This window comes from Myxocyprinus asiaticus, chromosome 37 (assembly GCF_019703515.2).
Source record: "Myxocyprinus asiaticus isolate MX2 ecotype Aquarium Trade chromosome 37, UBuf_Myxa_2, whole genome shotgun sequence".
Lineage (NCBI taxonomy): Eukaryota > Metazoa > Chordata > Actinopteri > Cypriniformes > Catostomidae > Myxocyprinus > Myxocyprinus asiaticus.
In genome coordinates, this window is record NC_059380.1 from 18,968,024 (window position 1) to 18,981,335 (window position 13,312).

The window sequence follows — 13,312 nt, forward strand, 5'->3', positions numbered from 1 at the left end:
CTTAGAAAAGCTTCAAGCAGATTGATGCAAAAGGATCACCCTGTCCTTTCTGCAAAATGTCAGACATTTTAAGAGAACATCCACTCACTGCATTCCCTGACTGTCATATCGTCAAGATCTTGGTGGTCTACTGCATCCTACACAATACAAATCTTGCAAGATTGGGAGATGCGTTGTACAAATAGCGTTCAGTACAGATTTTGTGGGCATGTTCGCACCATTGCCTGATCTGCACAATTCCTTTAGTGAATTGGGCATGCAAATAACAGTGTGTGCCAAAATACAGAACTTTCAGAGGGCACATTTAATTCTTTGTGAATTCCCGCCAAGATCTGGGCACATATTGTAATACTAAAATGATCTGTATGGTCTTTACAACAGACACCCATGGCTGGTTCAAATACATTTAATTACTATTTATTCACACTAAGTATGCACACTCTCGTTAGGAAATGTCACTACCAATATTTATTCATGCACAATGAAAACGTTGCTCTGGGAAAGTTTCTGTGAATTTCCTTAATCCCTGGTTGTTCTCGCATCTCCTTTTGGAGAATTCCGTAAAGCATTGCTTATCTTCTGATCTCTTTGGTGGCTCTGGTTTTTCATGTGATTTTGTTGTATTTTCCATGCACAGTTTTAAGATTGTATATTATCTGCTTGCTACCTTTAATATATGACTGACGTGAAGTGACATAACTGTCACGCCCACATTGGTCCCTCTCTCCTCTGATATCATCTGCTCTAACTCTCCGGACTTCTAATTCAGTAATCAGCTCATTATCAGTAGCACTTGTGGACAATATCCCACTCGTTAAGAACACTATGGCTGTGTCTCGTTTGGAAGGCTGCATGCTAGGTAGGACGCGTCCTTTGAAGGCTGCAGTATACCGAGTGTCCTCCTTTAAACAAGCTTCGTTTAAATGAGACAGCCTTCGTAGGACAAACGGAAACGGAACATATCATGGTTGCTATGACAGCACGCCACTCTTTAACAAGCGCGAGTGCTTTGAGTGAGATGGGAACAAAGTCCCTTTAGAAGGGAATGTATGAGGTAAATTTTAGGAGAGTTATAAAGATATAAAGAGAAAAGAAATAGATTTTTACAGGTGTACATTTTGTCTAATACTTTATTTTAATTATATATTCATATAATTATACATATTATATACTCTGCACCCATCTACTGAGGTACTTCAACTTGGGAATGAACATTCCTTGCGTTTGAACATCATATTTACGGGCAAATTGGCGTCATTTTTTTTACATTTCCATTGAAGCAAAGAATAGTGGGTTGTGAGTGCCCATGAAGGATACACCTCATGCATCTTTCCCGTGAAAGAAGGTCACATTCGAAGGCTGCATTCGAAGTGTCCTACTCGATTTTTTAAACGAGACAGCCTCGATGACGTATGCGGCTGAAAAATGCGACCTCCAGAGGACACATCCTTCCAAACGAGACACAGTGAACATATATACTCCTCTATTTCCCATGCTCTTTGTCTAGTCTCCTCAGTGACTACTTCAGACTGAACTCTCTTCTTGCCAAGCTAAGTTTATCTATCGTTGTTGTTTATACTTACCTGTTTGCTTTGTTATATCTGTTTCATTTAAGTCCCAGTTTTTGGGTTTGCATTCATCTGCCATCAATCCTTCTTCATTGGTGACAATAACGCATGTTGGCTTGCGCATTACTAACATTTGTGTTGCAATATGTACTTTAGGGAGCTATTCTACTGTGCTGAATACATATAGATCACACAAACATACATAGTGCATACTGTATAGTACTGTGACTACAAAGATCTCTTAGCTACTTCCATACTTTTGTGATTCAATTATGTAATACATTTAACTTGATTCAAACATATTATAAAATCCAAAGATCATCAAGTTTTGATGGAATCCACAGAACCGAGGTAAAAAGGGCACCATAGTGATGTTTTTGTGGTGCCTGGATGAACATTGCTAGCGATTTAAGATTCTGTTGACCATTTAGTCTAGTTTGGTTTCAGTTTAGTTGAAGATTTAGCTTTTGAAGATGTAAAGACCATAACTTTTATCTACCTAGTTTCATTACAAAACTGTGACTAGGCACATTTTTGCAGTGGCAGAGCATGGCACTCGCAAAGTCAAATTTGTGAGTTCGAGTCCCAACTCTGATGGCACACCCAGACATCTATTTGGTGTGTGTTTACATCTGAAAGTATTTTTTTTTATGTTCTTTAGACGTATGTCAATAAGATCAGCAGATATTTAAACATATTTTTAAAAATATTTTTAGATGTTTAGCAGATGTTAATTAGATTGTGATGCTTTCTAGATGAGATCTAAAACAGACATCTCTGAGATGTACGTGTGCTAGCTGGGAGGAGCACACAAACTGATGGAATATATCTTCAATCCACTATAAGTAGTGTACTGTATGTGCATTAGAAAATGTCATTCTCCCTAAGTATTTATTTTGGATATAAATTAATTTTTTACACATGGGGTTGTATCTAGGTTTAGTAAAATATGCACTAATTTAAAATTCACTAGAAATATCTATTAGGAGATATATTCTGCTTTTTAAAGGTGCACTGTTACTTTTTTCTCATGTCATCTTGGACTTACAGTGACTCCTGGTGGTGTGGATGCAGCATTATTCAAAATCAATAGTTTTCAGTTACAGATGCCTTTGTAGAAATTAACTAGGGGTGCAAAAACTAAGAGCACTTTATAAACGCTTCAAAGTATATTGTAGTAAGCATACAGTTTATTGTGGAGCAGTTACTGCATAAGGTGTGCGGAAATCGAAAACCAAGGTATGCATTCGACTCGGCGTTAGCTCAGGAATCAGGGGGAAAATAATTTTGTCTCTAGGACTTACAGTTCAAAAGTTATTAGCGTAAACATGAGTGAAACTTTGACCTATTGATGGCGCTAAAGGGTTTGAGTTACAGACTCCAAATTTGCTGTGGTATCAGTTAAAGCAAAATGTAATAACTTTCCTGTGAATGGTTATATGGACTGCCATAGACTCCCATGGCAGAAAAAAATAAATAAAAAAGAATAAGAACACTAACGATTACAATAGGGGTCTTCGCCCTTTCAGTGCTTGACCCCTAATTAATAAAAATCAAAGATAAATATTCAGGCTTTGTTCAAAGTTTTATGAGAGTAAATAGAATCATTCAGTACAGTAAACCAAACAAAATCCTTATGCCCTTTAATATTTCTGTTTCTTAAAAAAAAATGTTTTTTATTAAAATACAGGAGATTTAGTTATTTATCTGATTAATCGGGGAACATAATCGAAGATTAATCGATTATCAAAATAGTTGTTAGTTGCAGCCCTAAAATTCACTATTCACAATCAGCCATGATTAATTTAATCCAAGAGTGAAAGTGTCCAATAAAAATACTGTTACTGAGACTGAGTAGTATTCAGTTGGTCATGTGATTCTAAAATGGCAGCCCCTATGAGGGCACCCTTGCTCCATGTACAATAAAACAGCTTTTATAAGGTTACTGATATGACTAAAGTCCTCATCTCATCTGAGTGGTCATGATTTTATACATATGTTTCAAAACTACAATTCATTTCTTTAGGAGTAAATTTTTAATGTGAAAAAAATGACTGAGTGCACCACCAGTAAAGCCTAATCTCATTTGGAAAAAATAGAACTTGCTTTTGGCACCACTCAGAGGACATTTCACCTGGAAACTGAATCAATAAGTACAGCATTGTAAGTTTTAACGCTTTGTCTAAAATGTAGCCAGTCACGTTTTTGTAATGAGACCAGGTTGTCTTTTTTTACTTTGATCTATCTGTGATGTACAGTATCTTAAGTAATGAATGATAACAGCAAGAAATCAATGTGTATTTATAAAATATAGAGGTAATGTGACCCATCCTATAGTATTTCAGCACTTGTGCAAGAACGTTCTGCTCTCTACTCACCCTCCTCTTATGTAATCGAGGAAAGTCGACTCTGATTCCACGGAGAATGAAAGCAGAGTCACCTGCATCAAAAAGAAATTAAAAGAGACAAATGATTTTCCACAAAACAAAAAGCCAATAATAACACATTCTTTAGTGCAGATGCCACATGATGTTGCATGCCAGAAATTGTCGTAATATAACTTTCCTTGTTTCTGGTGTTAGGAATAAGGCAGTTAATGATGCGGGTGTTGGACCCTCGGGGAGGGAATGTTCTCAGGTTGGGCTCGTAATACACAGCAATAAGGGGACTTTGGCACAGCCATCAATCAAAGTAAAATGCTCATATCATTATCTTTGCTGTGCAACAAATTCCTGCTTTCATATTCACTTTCATTTTCTCTATCCACCCACACTCCCTCTCTCTTACACACACACACACACACACACACACACACACACAAATGTTCACCTTGTCATTACGTTTGGTTTAATGTGTGTCTTGCCTGAGCTATTTTTTTTCCCATTTAAACATCAACTTCCACTATTTGTTGATTACAAAGAGACGCACGTACAAGTGCTTAAACACAATGTTTTATAAGGACCTGTCAAAGGAAAACAGTGTATGTGCTTCTACAAAGAAAAGCTTGCTCTTGTGTTTTTAGCACTTGTTTTAATTAGCAAGGGTGTAAAAAGAGATACTCATTAATGCAGGAAACAGTTGGAAGCTACCGTGCATGTCTTTGCTTTTCTCGTCACATAATTAAACACAGGAAACCACTGTAATTAAAGGCTCTGAATGTGTGTGCATGAATGCATGTGTGTGAGCCCATGCTCCCAAAAACATGCACGTACACATTTACATTTGTGAAACTTGTTAGTAAGCTTATCTCACAGTCACCACTCACCGTGCCAGAATTTACATATTTTTTCTTCTTCATCTTCTTCTTTGGATTCACCACCTAGGAACAAATAGAAAATAAATTTGTTTAAATGGATAAAAACATAAAAAAAAAAAAAGAAAAAAAAGAAAATGCCACCTAAATGCTAAGTTGATAATTTGTAAGGTGTGGTTCCTTGGGCGTTGACAGAGCTCTAATATAATCTGGTCCCCGAGGCTCTAATATATTCTGGTCCCTAGATATGGCTCAATTCCCTCCTTTAGTATAAGTCTAATATGTTTGTTTTTTTTTTTTTACCCAATTTATCATCCACCAAGTGAAAAGCGTAAGTCAAATGTAATAGCAGACTTCTCAAAAAGTTGCATGATTTGAGTTATCATTCATATTCATAGCATATCCATAGTTGAAGTATGAAGTTTCACACTGCATGAAAGGCAATATAAATGTTTTCTGCACCATATTAATAGGTTAGAGTGGGGGTTGCAACCTTTTTGACATGGAGTGCCATTTTTTTATTTTCCTGGTCAATGGCTGTGCCAGCCCATCTTGATGTAATCCTTCCTCATGATCATGCAGTGTGTTTTCATCAGCTGAATGGGAGACTAAACACTATTAAAGTGTGATGAGACTCACGCTGCACGTGAAAGCCATTTGCGCATCACAAGCCGATCAACTATTTAGCCCTTTTCGGTGAATAGCACCTGCAAAATCCTAGAACCTTTTTTCCAGGTTTAATTTATATTTTGAATAGACTCAGATCTTGACCCCACTATGTGGGTTTATGTTTTCTCTTTTAATCGTTTAATGTAGCCTAATAATGTGACCATGATTTAAGGACGGTGTACCTGTATGCTGGGTTGGAAATCTCAAGGATTAATAGTTGTGTTTTCCTTATTACATCACGTGTTGTTCTTAAAGCAAAAAGAAACAAATGAAACAGAATGTAGGCTGTCATCCGCGCAGCCTGACCGAATCAAAGCGGGCGCGTTTATTGGCATGATTAAACGAAAGTGAAGCGCTGCCGGCTTGTGATGCGCGAATGGCTTGCACGTGCTGCACGAGTCTGTTGGGTATACTGCAGTCTCCTCACATTTTAAATTTTTGTTTAGCCTCCCATTCAGCTCATGAAAACACGCTGCGTGATCATGAGGAAGGATTACATCAAGATGTAGATTGGAATGCAGGTGCGGAATTTATACAAATAAAATAGTCTACTCCTCTCTCACCATTGCTGGCATGCCAGTGATTACCCCTCCGCGTGCCAATGCTGGCACGCGTGCCATATGTTGCCGAACCCTGGGTTACAGCATTCACACTGGATGACTGAGCCAAACAATGCTGTGCAGCAAGAGCGTCCAGGCAGATCTTGTGTATTCAGAAACCTTTTCTTGAGCTCAATTCGGTCTGCGCTTACCAAAATTTGAAGCACTGCTCCCAGTAGCCACAGAGGGAAGAGATTTTGAATGTGAGGGCACGTGTGAGGTCCAGTTTCTGGGTGAAATGCCCACAGAGGGGCACCAAAAGTTATTAGGTGTAAATATGAAATACAGTGAAGAGGAATGCATATTTTCTGAACTGTACCCCCACACCCAACCCTACACTTAACCATTGTGGTGTAAAAATGTAATCTTGGAGGGAAAATGGAACCTTCAAATTGCACTCATAACTGATGCAAAAGCGATTTCTTCCAGGTTTAATCACACTTGGAAGTTGACATGTTGTTTCCGAGAGTTCCAGTTCCCAAGGATTGGTTACATTATGCCGATTCACTGACAAGTAGCATTTCCTATCATACACTCTTGCATCGGCTCAAGCATATTTATATTCCATTACAGCTTGACCGGAAGCACATTATGTCATCAGCATGGGAGACCCAGGTCCGGATACCATTTGAATTGGGTTCGCATAAGCAGTGACGAGCATGATTAGGAGGTTGCATTTATATCATAAAATTTTTACTCCTCTGATGGTTAGGTTCAGGTTTGGGGTTTAGGTTAGGGGGTACATATTATAAACTATGCATTCCACTTCACTTAAATACATCCTGTACATCTGAAAACAACTCAATTCACGACTCTCTTTTGGCACCCCTAATAGTAATAGAGTACTCATTCTGGAAAAAATGGGAAGCAAATTCAGAAGCTGATCAGACCAGTATGTTTGTATGTGTGCGTGAAATCTTTTAACACAGAGCGCATTTTATAAAAAGCCAACTTTAACCACTTGTTTTTCATAATAATAACATGTGAAATTATAAAAATGTGATGGCCTTTATGTAGACTCAGAGTTTGTATGTGCATTCTACCCTAATGCTGTCAGTATCGATATAAGCTCCGGGTGAGTGCAAATATTATATATATTTACTGTTATTTTTAAAACGTTTTTGTTTTCAATTTTTAATAATGCATATTTTTCATTTAATTTTTTCCCGAAAGAAAAGCATAGTTTGTTGAAGTTATCTTATTTTGAAACCATTCTTGGTAACTTTTGTGAATAAAACAAAATATAAGATGTCAAACATGTTTAACATGCATTTTAATTTGAGTAATCGGGTACTCGTTTTTTTGTGGGTTAGTGTACTCGACTACAAACTTAGTTGAAAAAGTCCATCCCTAGAGCCTATACGCCTAACAACACTTACCACTTTGACCACTGTGGGCAGTGGTTCGCATTTCGTTAAGCACAGAGCGATTTTATCAAAAGAAAAGTCAACCTACTGTTTCCGATTTCACTGTGAGATCAGTCTGTCTATTCAGTAAATCTGATGGAATCCAGATGATTTAAGCAGGTTATTTTTTTATATCTGACATGCTGACTCTAGTCCACATAAATTAATTATCATTTGGATGTACACTGGCGGCCAAAAGTTTGGAATAATGTACAGATTTTGCTCTTATGGAAAGAAATTGGTACTTTTATTCACCAAAGTGTCATTCAACTGATCACAATGTACTATCAGGACATTAATGACATGAAAAATTAGTATTACAATTTGACAAAAAAAAAAAAAAAAAAAAAAAAATCTTAAACTACTTCAAAGAGCTCTCATCAAAAAATCCTCCATGTGCAACAATGACAGCTTTGCAGATCCTTGGCATTCTAGCTGTCAATTTGTCCAGATACTCAGGTGACATTTCACCCCACGCTTCCTGTAGCACTTGCCGTAGATGTGGCTGTCTTGTCGGGCACTTCTCACACACCTTACAGTCTAGCTGATCCCACAAAAGCTCAATGGGGTTAAGATCCATAACACGCTTTTCCAATTATCTGTTGTCCAATGTCTGTGTTTCTTTGCCCACTCTAACCTTCTCTTTTTGTTTTTCTGTTTCAAAAGTGGCTTTTTCTTTGCAATTCTTCCCATAAAGCCTGCACCCCTGAGTCTTCACTTTACGGTTGTACATGAAACTGGTGTTGAGCGGGTAGAATTCAATGAAGCTGTCAGCTGAGGACATGTGCGGCGTCTATTTCTCAAACTAGAGACTCTGATGTACTTATCCTCTTGTTTAGTTGTACATCTGGGCCTTTCACATCTCTTTCTGTCCTTGTTAGAGCTAGTTGTCCTTTGTCTTTGAAGACTGTAGTGTTCACCTTTGTATGAAATCTTCTCAAAACAATGATTGACTGATGAGTTTCTAGAGAAAGCTGTTTCTTTTTTGCCATTTTTGACCAAATATTGACCTTAAGACATGCCAGTCTATTGCATACCGTGGCAACTCAAAAACAAACACAAAGACAATGTTAAGCTTCATTTAATGAACCAAATAGCTTTCAACTGTGTTTGATATAATGGCAATGATTTTCTAGTACCAAATTAGCAATTTAGCATGATTACTCAAGGATAAGGTGTTGGAGTGATGGCTGCTGGAAATGGGGCCTGTCTAGATTTGATCACAAATTACTATTTTCAAATAGTGATGTTGTTGTTTTTTACATCAGTAATGTCCTGACTATACTTTGTAATCAGCTGAATGCCACTTTGGTGAATTAAAGTACCAATTTCTTTCCATAAAAGCAAAATCTGTACACAATTCCAAACTTTTGGCCACCAATGTACATGCAGTCTTCCTCATTTAAATTTGATTGCATGACGATCAAATATGTAGTAGTTCTAAATGAGTCCTGATAAGCATCATATAATTTATGGTTGTAACTTTTTAGGGAAGGAAAGACTCAAAGTATTCTTTACACAGCAGAAACAATCAGTGTAATAGCATATTGCTTGCCTGCAGCTTTGCATATACGCACTGCGTGAAACAGGAGTAAGATTGATGCTTGGCTTAGCAAGGACCACTTATAAATCTCACTGTTCCATTATCTTACTCTCCACACCTTTCTTTGTCACTCTATTTTATTTCCATTCAATCTAAGCTCAATGATTCCCTATATTGCATATCACGTATATTTTGATGGTTATAAAAGCTGACAAGGAATTCTTGATAGGCTATCCATATTATTGACAAAATGGAGCTGGGACAATGGATACAGTCAAAATGAATGTCTCTACAAGAGAGAACGACTGTGCAAAAGAGAGCAAATCAAAGAGATAATGATGCTGAAAAGCACACAAATGAAAGTGGAAACATCTAGGCGACCTCTTAGCTCTACAGGGTGAAATACAGAAGAAAGTACCAGCAACCCCCGGTCGCCCCATTCATCTCCAAACACAAAGCAATCAATAGCTCAAATAGACTCTTTCTGCTGAGATGGATGCAAGGATCTAGAGATGAAAGAGCTTTTAAAAATGTTTGCTTTAGTCATGACCCATCACACCTTCAGGTTCACTATAAATGAAGATAAGATTACAGAGGAAGAATATATAAGATGTAAATTTGAAGGCTGTTTAACACAAAGTCATGTGCTGTCATAAAGCACTTATTTACTGTAATTGCACTGCTTCTTACAACTACTCCAAGAAACCCCCTAAATGACCTCTTAATTTCAGGCATAATCAGATCCTAAATCAAACACCAGAACCCATCCAAGGTAAATAAACAGACCTGACAACTTTAAGTCTCAACCTTACAACATCAGCTCCCAAAGACACACTATGAAGGTTTCATTTGCCCTAATTGCACAGCTCACAACACCATTTTCACAGACCATCTGAATCACTGTTTTAAATGGCATGAGATATTTTCTAATGTGTTGGCAAGCAAGAACATATTAGAAGTACAGTAGGGGGACAGGAAATGTTCTGATATCAGACACCATCCTTTGGGAGGGGATGGTAAATCACTATAATAATTCACAATCCTGGGAACATGTTTATACTAATCCCTATCTGCATGCTTACCAAAGGTGTAAATGATTATACCGTCCAAATAATTATTACCACTGGAGAAAAACAAAGAAGATACATTTGGAAACCTGTTATATTGGATAGGGATAGGGGTGGTTGTCAATACGATAAGAGGGTAGGGAAAAAAAGTGAATGAAAATGAAATATAAAAAAAGAACTCATTAATGCATGGAATATTTTGCTGTGTCGTGTTTCTCTGAATGAGAAATCTTTTTCTGGGGGATGGGGTGGGGGGGGGGGGGGGTGTTGGTGTTTGAAAACAGCAGTTAGTTAATTTATGTGTAGGGGGGAGGTTATTTATGTGTTGTCTAAAAAATTAAAAAAGAAATTGTTCACCAAAAATAAAAATTCTGTCATCATTTTCTCACACTCATGTCATTCCAAACTCGTATGACTCTCTATCATCCATGGAACACAAAAGGAGTTATTTTGCAGAATGTCCTGGCTGCTTTTCTCCATAATGACACAAAATGTGGTTCATATAACTCTATATTCTAAGTCCTCTGAAGTGCTTTAGCTCTTAAATCTCAGTTACATTCACATATATTCAAAATGGATTTGGTTCTTAAGTTTTTTATGACCTATCATCATTTATGTCAAATATGCTGTGAAATTGGCATATTTTGATGTACACTACCGGTCAAAAGTTTTGAAACACTTACTCATTCTTTATTATAATTTTTTACATTTAGAATAACAGTAAAGTCATCAAAACTATGGAATAACATAAAAGGAACTATGGGAATTATGTTGTGACTAAACAAAATCCAAAATAAATCAAAACTGTGTTATATTTTAGCATCTTCAAAGTAGTCACCCTTTGCTTAGAATTTGCAGACATGTACTCTTGACATTTTCTCAACCAACTTCTTGAGGTATCACCCTGAGATGCTTTTTAAACAGTATTGAAGGAGTTCCCATCTATGTTGGGCACTTATTGGCTGCTTTACTTTATTATTTGGTCCAAGTCATCAATATCAAAACTTTTTTAATTTTTTTTTATTACATTTTAGTTTTATAATGAAATACATTTATATGGTAGCACAATTATATTTTTGTCTACACAACAAATTTGAAACAATTAAGCATACGCCTTCAGACCAAAAGATTTTTAAGATCATGAGAAACATTTCAGTCAAGAGTTTCAAAACTTTTGACTGGTAGTTTATGTAAATTACATTTGAAAGCTACAGTTGGAGGGAAGATTTTCAGCAAATAGTGGCTTTCGTTGTTTTCCTCACATGAAGCTGTTGGGTTCAGAGGACGTGGACTATAGCACAAAAGTTTTATGAAACACTTTTATGGGGCTTCTGTGGTGCTAAACTGAAAATTAAACTGAAACTATAAATGTGCACTACAATATGAAAACAAAATCGAATCAAAGAACAAAATTACTTTAGTTTTCGTATTTTCAATAGATGTTGGATCATCTCTTATAAAAATGCTACTCTCTCAAGACTGATTTTCAACAAAAAGAACCGACAAGCGGCTGTCTGACTGACATGTAAAAACCACCACAGAACAGACACAGAAATTGAAAATCAACAACAAACGAAATAAAAACTATTGGAAATTTAAAAACTATGATAACGCTGCCCCAGATCCCAATCACTTTCATTGCATAAAAAAAGAGAAGCCAGGACATTCTGCAAAATGACTTATTTTATGTTCCACAAAAGAAAGTCATATGGATTTTGTAATGACATGACACTAGTGTGAGTAAAAGATTTTGAAAATAAAAATACATTTTTATTTTTAAGTGAACTATCCCTTTTAGACATTCAATGTCTCTGGATATATTATATTTGCAAAGTGCTTCCTGTGCATTACCATACAGAGGTAAGTAGTGGAAAAGTATGCAGTGTTGTTGTCGACATCTCACCTCGTATACGTTGAACTGGCTCTGACCTCGGGCTAACTCTCTGTAGCTGGTTGTGAATTCACCAATGAAATCGTGGCTGGAATGTAAGAAAGATTGCAGAAGTTGATTGCAGAAAATCCTATGCATCATTCCTTCAAAAACGTCTCATCTTTTACTCTTCACATTTAAGACCGAAGCATTGATACTGATGTATTTCCTTTGAAAGCATTTATAGGAAGCCACTAGTTATAAAAATAAAATTAAGCATAAAAACTTGTAAGCGTAAAAGTTTTGGGGTGAATTTTGGAAAAACGCTGCAAAGTTATACTGCTGCATTATAAAGGTAACAAAATTTGTTATATGTTATAATTAAGTGTACAAGTACATATGCTTTGATTTTGTAAAGAAGCCTTTCCAGCAAGCTAGGAGCTGAAATTTGAATATTTTCATATTTTCACAGATTTACAAGTTGCATTAGGCTATGTCTAAAATGTTATAATAATAATAATAATAATAATAATAATAATAATAATAATAAATTAATTAATTCCTTTTAAACAATTTTTACAGTTTTGTTACAGTGGGTTTTTGAGGGTTCAACACATCAAAAGCCAGTCGTCAACTCACCTGCCATCACGGTCCCAGTCATACACTTCAATTTTGATTGTTCTGAAAAACAGAAAAAGCATGGTGGCATCCAGGTGTGTTTGAAAATCAGTTTATTACTATAGCACTTTCAAACAACTGTTAATGGTGACAAAAATCAGCCTTTCCCAGGAAATAATAAATGTTATGTTGTGTTGATTCATGGGGGATTCTCCTTGGGTTATCACTTGAAAAATTGTGTGCAAGACTTTCATTGAACTTATTTCAGCGCAAATTGATTGGTCTCTCGCTGCTAAAGCCTAAATTGAGTCATCAGTCACAATTACACGAAAATAGTGTGGGTTGGAGAATGCATCCTGAGGCAAGTGCTTGCTCAATGGCTTATATCAACAAGATCGGGCGAAGAAAATATACTAGCTACTGCCCATATTAATGTGGATGAACACACTCTCCTGAAGCTTGCTCATTAGCACAACCAAAACTTCCGCTTGTGCACTGAGAGGCTTTTCAGAAAGCTCAGATTAGCAAGAAATCTTCTCTTGTTTACTTCCTTCCTGCTCATTATCCAACACTCCCACGCAAATCATTACAGCCGTTATTAGTAAAAGTGAATAATTCTTATCATTAAACTGACAACATCAATGCTCAGAGGACACAACATTTCTGGAATACGAGCACAAATATCCTCGGGTGACTGCATTGGTTTTGCTGAGTTGTCC

General features: G+C 36.6%; 1 protein-coding gene across 3 annotated transcripts in view; it reads right to left on the reverse strand.

Moving 5' to 3' along the window:
• The window catches only part of LOC127428236 (copine-5-like), a 209,751-nt gene that overhangs the window by 47,509 nt on the left and 148,930 nt on the right, over positions 1-13,312 (reverse strand). For all 3 annotated transcript variants that reach the window (XM_051676445.1, XM_051676446.1, XM_051676447.1), the window contains 4 exons: positions 12,615-12,656; positions 12,009-12,084; positions 4,834-4,887; positions 3,947-4,008 (listed from right to left, as the gene is read on the reverse strand). In XM_051676445.1, the coding sequence (XP_051532405.1) occupies positions 3,947-4,008; positions 4,834-4,887; positions 12,009-12,084; positions 12,615-12,656 (234 nt within the window). The remainder of the gene's footprint in view (positions 1-3,946; positions 4,009-4,833; positions 4,888-12,008; positions 12,085-12,614; positions 12,657-13,312) is intronic.